Genomic DNA, 15,009 nt, shown 5'->3' with positions numbered 1-15,009 from the left:
CACTATTTCTAATGCTGTGGTTGTGTTACAGTAGGCTGCCAGTATTCTTCCTCCAAAGTACTTGTCGGACGGTCAAATGAGTTTGGAAACCCCCTCCTCGCACACACCTTTTTAAGGGTTAGGGAAGCTGTGTTTAACAATTTTTGTAAGTTTCCGATTCAACATTGACAACCATCTCACACTGTGATTGGTCAGCTGTGCAGCGATGAGAAAGGAGCCTTTTTAACTTTATTTCCCATTTGTTACACAACAATTTAAATAATTTTCCATGTAAACAAGTTTGTGCAACTCTATGAATGTCTTCTGAAAATGTGAGCCCAATTTGGTACGATTTCAAACAACCCCCTCTCTAAGACTGCTGGCTTTTCACTCAGCTTTCCTCTGTAGGCATTCTGTTAATTGATAAAACTATTTTTAATTTCTAGTGTGGTCGGACCACACAGTTAACAACTCATTTTCTAGTACGAACCTGCCCTTATGCTATAAGCTAAGCGGCTGTTGGCCGTAGCATAATAGTGAACAGACGGATATGAGAGTGTTTCAATTTTCTCATCTTACTCTCTGCAAGAAAGCAAACAAGCGTATATACGGCAAACTATGGATGCCAGATGTACGTGTGACTGAACAGGCTGTAGAGGAAGCCTCAGCTCATTAGCAGAACATGATGAGGCTCTGCCTTGAGCTCTGGCTCAGGGAAAATCTCAAAGCTAAACCTCAGTATCGATATACCGTGTGTGTTAAGGGACTGTTACCAACAGCTTGACACATCCTCCCTTAACAGGAAGCCAAGAGTGTGCAAGTCAACTAACAACGTGATACTTTCATGCTTTAACACAAGCAGGAGGGCAAACACACACATATGCTCGCACACGGGCATCAACACAAACATACAACACACTGGATTATGTTCATGGTGTTGGCTGTATTATCAGCTGCGATCAATATATTCATGACTTTTCTCATTTGGAAATCCATCTCACAGTGAAAGCGAGAGGCTGCAGCCAAGTACACACACTTTAATTTACAGTCTACATTCAGAGATCATTTCAGTCGATTTCAGACCGGTGGCTGAAATGGTCATCTTGTCTCAGTGTAACAACTGATAGTTCAATTCATGTGTGCACGGCTTTGTGTGTAGCCAACGTGTACATGTGAAATGTGAACCGGGTGTTTTAGTCACACTTACACACACTTTACTTGGCACAGAATAATGATTACACAAGTGTGTGTGTCAGAAGGAAATGTTAACTAATAATATATACAATACTTTAGTCATTTTTACACAATTTCTCTATTTGTTAACTGTGATTGTGTAATTATATGTTTGTGTACTGAGCGGCGTTGAAATGGCAAATTACATTAAGGAGGCATGGTGGTGTTAGATGAAGAAAGGAGAGGAAACTTTTTGCTTGATTACAGAGAGAGAATATATAAATGTGAGTATACTGTCAGTCTGGGTAAATGAGGAAGCCAGAGAAGGTGCTGTATTTGTTGGTGTTTCCACCGTGGACTTTGCCCCCGTCCAGCTGCACACACACTTCGTCCCCGACATCCAGGTGCAGGATGACACTGTTGGAGGCATAGTCGTAGTTCTGATCTGCATCTTGAGCGATTGCACTGGCCCTTACCTGAAACAGAGACAAAAAAAAAGATGTTGATAGGCTGCAAAGATGGAAAGAAATAAGGAAATACCATCAAGGAAGTGTATATGTGAAAGGTCTCTGGGGATGCTGCAACTCACAGATGGCATCTTAGCCCGTAGGATACTGCATATGTTGTGCGGATATTACATATCTGTAAAATCTAAGTATTTTCAAACCACATAAGAAAATGACCTGATGCTTCTACCTGAGTTTTAATGGGGTGAAAAACTACAATACAATACTGAGCTTGATGGGAAATGGTAAATCTCCACTGACATTATGTTATTGTTTTAAGCTTAGCAGCTTTTTGAAGAGCAATTTTGCATCCAGTTAGAAACTATGCATATTTTACAAAAAAATGCTAGACTAGGAGAGAGAAAGAGGTTGGATGAAGTTGGACAGAGGAGGAATGTGGAGCAGTGTTTGGAATTTTTTTTCCAAACACTTTTTTTTCAAATGTATTTTAAGAATAAAATGTCTTAAACTCAACACCTGCCACTCTCATTTCAACTGACATAAATATGGTACTTTTTGCTCAGATGCTGATACTTATAATAGCATTTATTAACTTCATCACTAAATGTCTCTGAACCCTTTCACTCAACTAAAAGAGGTGTTTTTGTTTTTAATGGCAAGATAACACAGCCTGCCTACTGCTACATACAACACACTTTATAAACACTGTTGAGGCATTTCATATATTTTAGAACGTTTATGTCAATAAAGTTCATTGAAAATAAGAACTATTAATTACAATCAAATATATAAATACAAGAAAACTAAAATTTAATTACAGTTTTTTTCTGACTACTTTCATGTATATATGATTGTGGATGTATGTACGTCCATTACTGAATGTTTAAGATGAACGATTTTCCCTGATTAGTAACAAATCTTTCATTGGGGGGAAACCAATTTATTTGTCTCATCCATGCGCCTCTACAAGCCTCTGCTCCCACAAGCCTCTCTGCTCTAATTTGAACTATTGGTACTCTCTTTTGACCCCAAAACACTAATCATCACCTGCAATGGAGGCATGTTCACCACAGCCATTTAAATGTTAATTACAGGGTTGAGGGAAAGGTCATGGCAGAAATATGACCATCTGTGTTCAACAGAAAGAAAAGCAAATATTATGTAATCCAGTGATATAAACTAGATTGATTAATACAAATAATTCTAATTAATACTGAAAATCCAGTGGTTTTTTTTGTTGGGTGACGTTTTATTAGTTGTATCTCTTTCATCTTATCGCAGTATCCCAACCAGAACCAGTCTGCTCATTTTATCTGGATATAACCGGTGTCATTTTATTTCCTTTTTCAATCTGTGATCTTGGTGTAAAGTCATCAGCACATGCCTTCCTGTCCACTGGGTAGATAGATGAGATGTGCAGTGATCTTTGGTCTAAAACCTCCATCTGAGAGCACAACCTTTCTTAGCCGCTATCAATTTTTCCAGAGGATTGTTGCTCTCACACCGGATCCACCTGTTGCAGAGAAGAGGCTGATAGGGATTGTAAGGATTGCATTAGGGAGGACCAGTTCAATTGACGAGCAATTACAGCAAACACAATGAACGTGCAGAAACACACAAACTGGCTGCTGCTGCTATATGGACATTGGTTTGTTGCAGCTGAACTACAACAAGTGTTAATCAGTGCCATTTGCTAATATTATTTCACTGGTATTGATCTTTGCAAGGGTGGCATAATTTCACCTTTCAAGTCGGTGTGCTTAACTTGATAGCAAACAGTTGCACATTAAACACACATCTAGTAGATACGAAACAACATAGCATTCATTCTTGTTTGTGTCTGAAAATATTGCTGGTGACTAAAAAGTTGTGTCCCCTGATACTAAAACCAAAACAATGAGCTGAAATACACTAAAATACTTTGCGGAAAAAGACGGAACTACAGTCAGGTGATCAATCTCATTGGGATCATCACTGCTAGTGACCCCTTTCACATTACACAAAGTAAATTGATCAGTTGTTATTATAAGAATATGCATTATGCAGCTTTGAATTTGAAGAAACTAAATTACATTTGCAGCTAGTAATTCAGTGGCGCTTTTTCAGTTGAATTCTAATTAGCTTCTTATTTGTCAAACAGGTTAACAAATACATATAATAATATAGGTTAAAAATATCCTCAAAGGAACACAAGGAAACTGTAATATGTATTGCTATATATAATGCTTAACATGGACAACATGCAGTGACAAGGACAAAGACAGTTGGACAACACCGTAGCGTTGAAATGACCAAACAATGTAATCAAAACCCCGATAACGCAGTTACAACAAGAGCTTGTCATTATGAGCGTCATAAAACTGGCGTTAGTGCATGCCATCCTGAAATTGCTGGTATTCAAAACGAACACACTAAAGATTCATTATTTGGTGTGTTGACCTCAGAACCTGAAGCCTGACACAATTTTTAAAAAAGTAATACGGTCTGTGGAGTCATTCTTCAGTCTTTTATCTACATCTGGACATGTTTATGTGTGTGGATGTCTGATTAAACATGATGCTGGGTCTGTAATGGTACTAGCAACCATTTAAGAGCATGTCGTTACATCTGACGATTACTGTAGATGGTTACATAGCAGTTAACATCAATAGCAAACCGATGAACGCAGATCTAACTATGCCTGCATATTCCAAGATGATAATGGTCCCTTACATGTTGCTATTGAGGAGAGGTTTCATTATGACCTGGATGAAGGCATACACCGGAAACAACCCACATGGTTGCTAAATGTAATTTCATGTTACGAACGCAGAGAATCTGCTTTTTTTCATTTAAACGAGGATTATGGCGATCAGGTCATCCTTTTTCATTATTTAGGGGTTTCTGTTAAGTTCCAAGTTTATTCATTGGGTAAGTTACCAACTATTCAAGCAGAAGATCCATTTAATAGTGGAAAAAAAAATACACAACCACATACATATTAATGAATGCAAATATGCTACCCTCACTCCATCCTTGTCTGCGGCTCTGACTGCTCCATCATCGCCACCAAGCTTCCCTGACTCTCTTGTCATCACTAACACAAATCAAATAGGACTAAACTATCCGTCTCTCCCTATCCTCCATCAAATGATAAGTTTTTTTCCACCCATTTCATCAATTCAACTCAATTTATTTCTCCATGCAACCATTTCTTCAGTGTAGCGAAGGTGAACATTTTTATTCCCCTCCTCGAGACGGAAATTAATCGATACATTTCCTTTGTTTTAATTCAACTCACATCACTCCATTAATTGTTGTCTCTCCCTACACCTCACGCCCCTTCCATCACCCCTCTCCCATTCGCTACACCATCGCTATCTCTTCATTCTGGACCCATCTATCCATCTTTTTGTGTCCTTACACTCCAATTAGATGCAGGTCACGCACACATTTTCTCTCCCCCGCCATGGCAGTGTTGGCGGGAGCAGCGACTAAGTGTGTCCCTGTCCAGTCTAAATCGGATTGATTAACGGCATGCTGCTGTGGCAGGTCTCCTGAGGACCCCCCTCAACCCCCCCCCCCCTTCTTCCCCTCCTCCCCTCGCAGTATGCCTTACCCCTCTCTACCTCCAGATATGTCAGGGTGGCCTATACACGGCTGCAGGCTACAGTAATTGGAAGTCGGATAGCCATGGCAGCTCCCTGCCTAATAGGTCCGACTCCTCAATAACTCCATACAATCACAATAAATGGGGGCACAGGACAGGCTATAGTGGTCAAATGGGCCCATGAAACACTAGCAGGTCAGGATAAGACACACACACAAACACACACACACACACACTCCATCCATCTCTCTTTCTTTCTCTCTCTCTCTCTCTCTCTCGATAAGAGTAACTCTCTTTGTTTTTTTATGAATCTCAAGTGAACACCTGAGAAAACCACGCATCATATGAGACATTTTATACTGTTGGACTGTTTTGCTCTGAAGGGACTGAACAGCTCCCCTGAGGAGACCTAATAGGATTTAGAAGAAATATAACAGTAAAGAGATTCTGACATCTTGTACGTCCAACATCTGTCTACATGGTTGAGCGGCAGGATTCCCCTGACAGTATTTTCAGCTGAGTTAGACACTGCCAGGCTGCTGTAACTTCCTACGAATACAGTATAATATTACAATTAAAACTGGTATACATCTCTGTGTGTGCATGGACAACTTTATTACAATCCCTCCTAAGTATGTAATTAAACCGCATGCAGCAAATTAAAAGGAGAGCTAGGTTCTGCCTGTATCACCCATGTTTAAGAGTCATATGTAAGTGGAAACAGTGGTATTCACACCACCTCACTGAAAGGCCTTTTTAACATGAACATCAGCTAATTATATTTACCAGCCAAAAGGACACAATGTTATTTATGGCTTTTTATGGTTGACTTCCTTATGAGACACGTAGGTTAACTTAGACTCGACTCCACTAGACAGTGGAGATGCTGACATTTAATGTGTTATGTTCATGATTAATTCATGGTTGCATTCTCCTCCATATAGTTACCCAGTGGACAAGTTTACACATTTTATCCACATATTTTAAATAGTGTGGCATTTGAAATATTATCACAGTTAACATCAATATCATTGCCACAAAGAAATATGAGTTGATCATGAATTATCATCTACATCTGAGTCGTGTTCAACACAACAAAATGAAAAATAAGGTTAAACTATTTGTTTTAATTAAACAAAAATATTTAAAAAATAAAGATAACTAAAGATTATTATTTAAGTGTTGAAAATTGGATAATTAGTGGTGGAAAATAACTGCACAATAAATCAAGTACTGTGCTGCACTTCTTAGTTACATACTGATTTGGGATTTTACACTTTCATACACTACATTTATCTGACTGATGTAGTTACAAGTATATTCCAGATATATCATTGATAAAGATTAAACTACTTGTAGTAAATAATGTAAAACTAGATCCACCTCAACCGGCTATTAAATTAAATAGTTTTTTTCATGCATCAGTATTGAGACTCAATACAATACAATACACTGTGGGTACACTGTAAAATCTGACAAACTGATCTTACTTTAAAAAAATGTAATGTAACCATTATTTTAAAGGTGTTTACTTTAAGGTACTTGTTCTTTCTGATTGTAGACATCTGTGCTTTAATTTGATTTTGATTTCGAGGTGAAGACTTTCACTACAACTTACATTGTTGTATTGGTGCTTTTATTTAAGGATCTAAATTCTTCTCCACCAGGTTGAAATATATTTTCTTGGACTGAGCACGCGCTGGTGATATTGCAAAGCTTTGTGACACTAAAACCAGCATAGATGAATCTTGTGGTTCAGCTGTCAGCAACAATCACAGTGAAACCCTGTTTTCTTAAAGTGCACAGGGGGCGCGGGGGCTTTGGAAACAACAAGAGGGAAAGGCAAATCAGGATTATTGTCAACAGTGGCGGAGATTGATAGCGACAAGGGAGTGAGTCTCTGTCTGTTGGCTCAACGCTGTTCTGACTTGATCTGCTGCTGTTGGGGAGAAGGGAGACCCGCGGGACAATAGAGAAGATTACACTGCCTCCACTTTTCATTAGGGGGCAACATTAAATGGGGAGAGCGAAACTGAGAGAGGTGGAAGAGAGAAAGAGAGAGAGAGAGGAAATTGACAGCATAGAAATAATTCACAGACACTACTAAATGCTCAATAAAATCTACATTTTCAGATGTGAGCTTCTGATTTGTGTGACATATTTAAGGGCTGACATACTGTATTTCAAATTTATGTAGACAAAGATTTTCATCATTTTTATGTGTATTGACCCAATATCAAAGTTAGTGTTCATAACGTTTATGTCTTAGCTTTGTCTCAGAGAAAAAAATAATTGAAGGAGGGTGATGGGTAAGGAGAAATGAAGGATACGTATTGAAAAAGAGTGTGTGAAAGCAGAAATTTGGATAAGGACACACAGACGGGTGAGCAGCTGCATGCACTTTAACAGTCTGAGCACAGGATTCACAGGAAGCCAAAGTTGAGGGGGGCTTTGAGTGATGGGGAAGGAGCCTGTTGGATAACAAATTGATCAAGCATGCCTGCTTAAGAGGGGGGGCTGTCCATGTAGTGTGTTATTTTTTCAGTTTTGTTTTGTTTCGCAGTGGTGCCTTGATCCTCTGGTAATAAAACTGACAGGATTCATTCACTGTGATGTACAGACCTCTCAGAGCGGAGCGAGGCGATTGAGACAGGATCTCTTAAACTTACCTGAGGGACTTCTAAGGGTGAACTGGGAGATAGAAGAAGGGCAATTGAAATGGCCCTTTTTGTAAAAGCCGCTGTGTTCTCTCTGCCTCCGCCCATGTGTACCCGCCTGAGGTATCCTGTTTCTATTATGCAGGTCGACATGTAACCCTTCTGCTGCACTGCAGACTCACACTAATTGGCAAACTAAATGTTAATATTTTGCCATGACACTCAAGACCCAAGGTGTCAAGATGTTGATTAAAAAGTCTCTAATTGGCCCTAGACTGAAACCTTCGAGGGTAAAGGAGATGCCTTAATTGGATATGAATGGGATCTGTGGACTTTCTACCTGCAGAGCACCAGCTCGACCCAAAGCCTCAGCTCTGGAGTGAAATTATAGTATTCCTTCATGACATACTGTTTACTGTCTCTTATCATCTCTGTGTGTTTACGAAGGTATGTGCACAGGGACACGACCAGCAGGTCATTTAAAACCTGTTCACAGGGCAGAAGTTAATTTCCATTTAATTCTGATATACTTAAAAATGGTAATCCAACATGCATTTCACCTTTGTTCATGTCAGCTCTGCTACTATCAAACACTGCTGTCTATGAAAGAAATGAAATCCTGCTTCCCTGACGAGGAGGAAATGATGGTATAATGGGATAGCAAAAGGAAAGCACAACAAAGACACGACAAAACACGGTAACAACCAGCCAAGTCGTTTTAGTCGGGGGAATATAATGGCCTCAGCCATTATAACAGAAACATATAGTCAAATAATGGCTGTGTACATGAACATGCGCATAAATGTGTGTGTTCTCGGAGAGAAAGACAAGAAGAGAATACAAAGGCAAGCTGCAGCGTATATGAGAGGAGCAATTCTGTTTAGTCGCCAAGAAATGCTGTCTGAAGGGGTGGACTATTATCCTTTAACACAAAATGTTCCCCCATTGTAATTGTGTCTGACACTTAAGCATAATTATTTATTTTAACAACACACACAACCGTTGGGGGAGAAACACGGTTCCCAAAAGGCAAAAAAAATGTCCAATGAAGTGCCACATGAAGAACATATTGACACCTTGTCTGACGTCCTGTTATCAGCAGCTTCTACTTTCACTGAAGCCACATCAAACCCACATACTGGAGGCGAGCTGCTCATTTCCTTTAATTGAGCCCAAGCTTGTCATCACCACAACTTTGAAGTGGTATATTTAATTATCTAATTAGCTAATAGATCCTACACGCTTATTTTTCCATATACTTTACACACATACCATTATCAGATTCTGCAGTTTTTTTAGAGTTGCTTGAGAGCCAGCCTAAAAGTAGCCAGTTGTCTGCTAAATCCAAACTGTTACCCCCAAAAATGAGACGTTGACCTACACATATATTATTATAACCTGGACACCTTTAATGCCTTTACTCCAATGTTTTACTCTCCTCTTTTAATTCATCTTTCCTTGTTACGTTTACACCTCACATCGTTAAGGATGAACCACTGTGTTGGGCTTTAATAAGCCACCAGCCCCCTCCTCCATTAGGTCAGATCCAACCTAATCCCACTGCCACATCATGAGGTCACAGTGTCTATAGCCGATGAGATGCTGAAATGCTACTACCACACTGATGTTATCAAAACTAGAGTGTGTGTGTGTGTGTGTGTGTGTGTGCGTGCGTGCGTGCGTGCGTGCGTGCGTGCGTGCGTGCGTGCGTGTGTGTGTCTACTGATCAACCAACTGACCAGTCCAGTTTCTCCCATATTGGACCAGCTATAAATATTCATACTCCTTCTCCATGCTCATCGCTGTGAAGGGCAAAGTACATATTGGTGGTGAATTATATATCCATTGAAAAGGTCATCTACTTCAACACCAATCTTTTGATGAGTTATGGGACACGATGAGTGAAGAGGATTCCTAGCATTGAGTGATTCATCTCTGCAAACTTGGTACAAACTTACACTTCAGCTACACTCTTTGTTAGCCAACAGCTGGCAACGTGATTCTGATTTGTTTCATATGTGTCAGTCATAGCTTTATCATATCTTCAACTTCTCACTTCACCAGAGGACACTCTCATGTTGCCTTTTCTCTCGTCCTCCTATGTCCACTCTTCTGTGAATATCCATCCATCTCAGCCCACTTGTCTGTGTCCTGCCTGTCCCTTCAGTGATCTCTCCTTAGGATGTGTCTTATTCTCAGCTCCCTTTGACAAGACATTGATTAACACAAAGCGTATCAGTCTGACAATTTTTATACATACACACACACACACACACACACACACACACACACACACACACACACACACATTTACACATACACACACACACACACACACACACACACACACACACACAAATACACCCATGCTCCAAAAAAAACTATCGACTGGAATATTGAGTTTTTAGGAACAGTTTGCCTTTTTGGGAAATATGCTGAATTCACTTTCATGTTGCTCTCATTTCTGTATGTTAAATATGTAGGCCTAGCTTGAGATAGCAACATGATAGCTTAGCTTAGCTTAGCTTAGTGTAACGTTTAGGCACATAACTACCACATAAAAGGTAAATTGTGGGTTATTTAGCTGTCTTGGGCAGTAACAAAAAAAGCGTGTTAAAGTATTTTAAGTTACGATCAGTGCTAGGGATTACAATTTTAAATCCAGTAGCCAGTCAACAAGGCTAACGTTAGGCTAGCTGTTTATGGTGAATAATAACCTCAAAGCCAGCTGCTACCAAAATATCAAATTTTCAGTTTTTACATGTGTCAATACAGAATAAGAGATGTGGGTGTGGAGGCTTTTGAGTGAACTAACTAATTTATTTTACCCTTTAGTAGCCTACTTACTTTAATGACAAATTGTTTACATTTTCGCCTCTCTAAATTGACAAACTTTTTCAGTGTCATTCTCAAGGTTTTCCTCAGTGACCTATCTGGTTCACAAGAGCACTTGTCTATTCACAGAAAAAACATCAGGTGCACTGAAACTGTGAGGGCAAGATCAGCACTGAATTGGGTTAAATAATTTAGTTGATGGAAAAGATAATTAATGGGGAAGAAGTCAATAGCCAGTGTGGACGGTATAAGTATGTGTGTGTGTGTGTGTGTGTGTGTGTGTGTGTGTGTGTGTGTGTGTGTGTGTGTGTGTGTGAAAGGAGGGGCACAGGTGGAGGGGAGAAGATCTCATCTAAAGGCTATGAAAGATTTATCAGCAAGTGAAGACAGGAATGACAATGTCTGTGAAGGCACGCAACAAACCAAGTCCTCCAATTATATCTGGCATTTTACTGTCTGTCTTCTTTACTCTGCATCCCGTCAAATCGATGCAATAGGGAATAACTGTTTTTATGGACTTGATCAGGCACAAAAAAGATCTATAATACAATGATGTGTGTATCTTGGAGGTCTATAAAACCAAAGTAGTACTATGAAGAAAATCTAATTTTGAACCTGACATTTTATTGTTTAACTGTAGCTGTTTGCTCATACAGTGTGATAGTTTGCAGAATATTTAAAGAATCTAAAATATTCCAGTTGAATCTGATGAGCCAACAGGTCAAGGAACATGCAATTAGTTTTTGGTGCGGATCCAGGAATTAAAAAAAAAGAAATTTATATAATTGAAAGAAAAATGAACTACTGCTCTAATTTAGATTTAAAAAGCTGGCACATCTGTGTGATTTGATGCATAGATGCAGTTGATTGTGGAGCCTCGCTGGAAGTGTACTTTCCAAATGTAAAAACTATGAAAATTGATTTGTTGTTTCAGTCATTTTTCACATTCTCTCTTTCCAGCTTTACAAATGTACAGTAATGATTTGCTGTTTTGTTCTGTATTGCATCATTGTGAATTTAATATCTTTGGGTTTCGGACAGTTGGCCAGAAAAAACAAGCAACTAGAAGATGTCACCTTGGACACATTTTCCTCAATCTTTTAAAGATATTTCACAAACTAAAAGATTAATTGCAAATAACTGTTAGAAGCTATAATTGTATCATCTCCATCTGAAACCAGATCTACAGAAACTTCTCATTGGGATATCATGAATATTCATGTGCCAGTCTTGTCGGTAAAATGTGAAAACAAAATGCACTTGCCCACTTGCAGTGTTAAATAAAAAAAAAAATCTGGATTTGACACCAAAGTTAATTAACGCCCCATAACCTAATTTAACCAAATTTCACTGAAATGTGTTGACAGGTTTTTGAGATTTCATGATAATTAAAGAACAAATTGGACCACAGGCACACGTCAGAAGGTAAAGCTGCAGTAAACCACTGCAACAACCCAGGTTTGATTCCCAGTAGCAGGCCCCACAACGTTGTTCTTCGTAGCATTGCTGAATTGCAACAAATGGTGTGAAAGCCAACAAGGCCAGCTGCATGTCCATGTTGCTGCACTAGTGTTCCTACTGCCTGGGCTGAGGTGTAGCGTGAACTTCCTTGTGAAGCTCATCGATGGCAGGTGATAAGAACCGGCAGACGATAGCATGTGTCTGCCTGCAGCTTTCCATACACCACACCAGGGTTAGCACGAGCCAGTGATAAAGACTGCAGGAAAATAGGCATTTAAACATTGAAAAATTCCTAAAAATGTTTTTACACATAACAAGGACCAGAGTGCTCTAATGGTTAAGACTTATTCCACCTAAGTGCAATGTCCAGTAAAAATATGTTTAATGCTAATTTTGCATGTTCACATAATAAGGAACAACATTAAAGTGGACATTTTTTGTTTTTAGTGTGGAAGTTTTCAATGCAAGCTGCTTAGCTGTCCCCTGTTGAATTCTTACTGGTCCACTCACTGTATCTAAGACGTAAAAGAAAAACCAGTGAACAGCAGCCCAGCGGGTTGATGGTCTGCTCAGTAGCAAATTGATGTCCGTTCATGCACCGTGTAAATTATGTGAGAAAAGACTGTTGTACCTTCAAACACTCAGCCGTCTGACTTGTAACAATGCAAAGCATGTTCTTTCTTCTCTCGTAATCCCCAGGACGTCACTCTTCTATTCTGCAGCACATGTCAGAATCAGGGCTCCTCAACAGAGTGAGGGCTTAGAACTTCAAGCTTGTCACGGATCTCCAGATGGAAGCATTCAAGGCTTTGTGCCAGGCATTTGTACTTGTTTATTTATTAGTGTTAAAGTCAGAGTTCCTCAGAGGACAGTAGCCAGCTGTTGCATTTTGGCTTTGTTCCACTGAGACATGGAGGACTGTTATCCTCTTGATCGCTTGGCTGTCACTCTCTCTCTCTCGCTCTCTCTCTCTCTCCCTCTCTCTCTCTCTCACTGCCTTTTTCTGTGCAAGTTGTTCAATTGATTACACTTTTTGTTTTCCATGTTAAGTTTTTCTTAGTCCCTACTCTGTTTCTATTTTCATTTTTGAATGTTTCCTGATTAAATTGCATTATTAAACAGACGGCTGATAGTGCTTCTCTACACAAGAGTTGAGATACAGCACAAGTCAATTAATTTGAATTCTGCTCTAACTAAATAGTATTTGGAATCTTTTTGATATGTTAACTGGAAACATTGCTTTAGACTTTTCTTTGTCTGAAACTTCGAAATGATGCTCTCAATGCTCAGATGTTAAGCAACTACTTTTTTCTTGTCAACATGGTAAAAAAGTGTGGTTGTCAAACTATTTCATCAGGGGGGGTCCCATCTCCGGATCCTCCTTCCCACATTGCAAAGTGTTCTTGAGCGAGACACTGATTCCCAAGTTGCTTTACAGCAGCCGACTAGGATTGGTAGAATGCAGAGGTCAAATTTCGTGTAAGCGTGTTTATATTGATTGAAATTAAGTTTTTCATAAGGTTAATGTTCTTTGTGCATTGCCCATGTTCGAATAAGGAAAGATAACATATAGTTGTGTCTGATTAGAAAACAGTTTTATTTTGGGGATTTTCGTTTCTTGTAACAAGACTGAACTATAATATAGGTATATATGATATATGATTGTAATATATATATATATAAATATTTATATATATTTCATCATCCCTGCATTATACAATTTGCTGTTATTGTGTCCAGTGCTGTTGGTGGCACAGGGTGATACCTAATCAAACTCTATGCATGTCTGTAGAAAAGATTTTCCCTAATTTTGTTTGATTAATATCTGCAGACTGAGAGTCCGTCTCAAAAGGTGGAACTTTCAGATCACAATATAAGAGCAACACTTAATACACACAAACGATTAGCAGACACACTCACCTGTCCGTTCTTCTTCAGGTCAGCCCACATGCTCGTCCCATCACCTCCTCTCATCAGGACGTGGTAGGTGAAGTAGTAGATGCCAGGCAGAGGGCAAGTGAACTTGCCGGTGCTCGGTTCGTAGTAGTTCCCTACGTTGGTCACAACATCATCAAACTTGAGTATTTCACTCCCTTCGTGTTGTTTCCGGAGGCCTGCGTAGAAGGCGATTTTGGGACTGTAGAAGGATTGGCCGTAGCCACCGGGTCCAGGCCCAGGGGGACCAGGAGGGCCAGGCTTGCCGGGCTCTCCGGCGGGCCCTTTAGGACCTGGCGGACCAGGAAGTCCAGGGCTCCCTCTGAACCCCTGTTTGCCCCTGCGGTTTGAGAAGTCTGGGGGCTGAGGGGAGACGGCTGTCAGCTCTCCCTGTGGGGGGGTGAAAGTGTCACACACCATCTTGCAGCTCCCAAGCATCTCGTAGTGCGTACCCCCTCCTCCGGACCCTCCCCCCTTGGTGGTGTGAACCAATAGGGGAATGGCCACCAGCAGGACCAAGACCATGGCCACGCCGACTCCAGCCCCGATGACACGTTTCTTGCGGCTGAGCCGGGAGGCGGCCAGCGTGAGGAAGTCCTCCTCCCCCTTCGCTGGAATGGTTGTGCCGGCCAGTCTGAAGGCTGAAGAGAGTAACTACTGGGTTGAGAAGGTGGAGGAGGGAAATGTGTGATTGTGCAGAGCAGAGAAAAGAAACAGGGGGCTCTTCTAGGAGCGGGACAGGCAAGTCTCAGATGGGAAAAAAATCTGAAGTCGGGGGAGAATGACAAATCGGTTTTTCCATTTCTTGGTATTCAGAATTTTTTTTTTGTATCCTTTTATTTTTCAGTTTCTTCTGTTCACAATGTCAGAGGTCTGTCAACCTATCTAAAGATGATCAATTTTTTGAAAGACA

The 15,009-nt window shown here is 40.1% G+C and overlaps 1 protein-coding gene across 1 annotated transcript; it reads right to left on the bottom strand.

The window, feature by feature from the left end:
• Positions 1-1,448: 1,448 nt before the first annotated feature.
• On the bottom strand, positions 1,449-14,642 carry c1ql4b (complement component 1, q subcomponent-like 4b). Its single transcript, XM_054617491.1, has 2 exons — positions 14,082-14,642; positions 1,449-1,628 (listed from the first exon to the last, which is right to left on the bottom strand). Exons 1-2 carry the CDS (start codon positions 14,619-14,621, stop codon positions 1,449-1,451), a joined length of 720 nt encoding a protein of 239 aa, XP_054473466.1. The 5' UTR covers positions 14,622-14,642.
• Between the last annotated feature and the right edge of the window lie 367 nt (positions 14,643-15,009).

The sequence above is a fragment of the Anoplopoma fimbria genome, chromosome 17 (assembly GCF_027596085.1).
Source record: "Anoplopoma fimbria isolate UVic2021 breed Golden Eagle Sablefish chromosome 17, Afim_UVic_2022, whole genome shotgun sequence".
Lineage (NCBI taxonomy): Eukaryota > Metazoa > Chordata > Actinopteri > Perciformes > Anoplopomatidae > Anoplopoma > Anoplopoma fimbria.
Note: the sequence above shows the minus strand (reverse complement) of the source record. Positions and strands in the feature narration are given on the sequence as shown.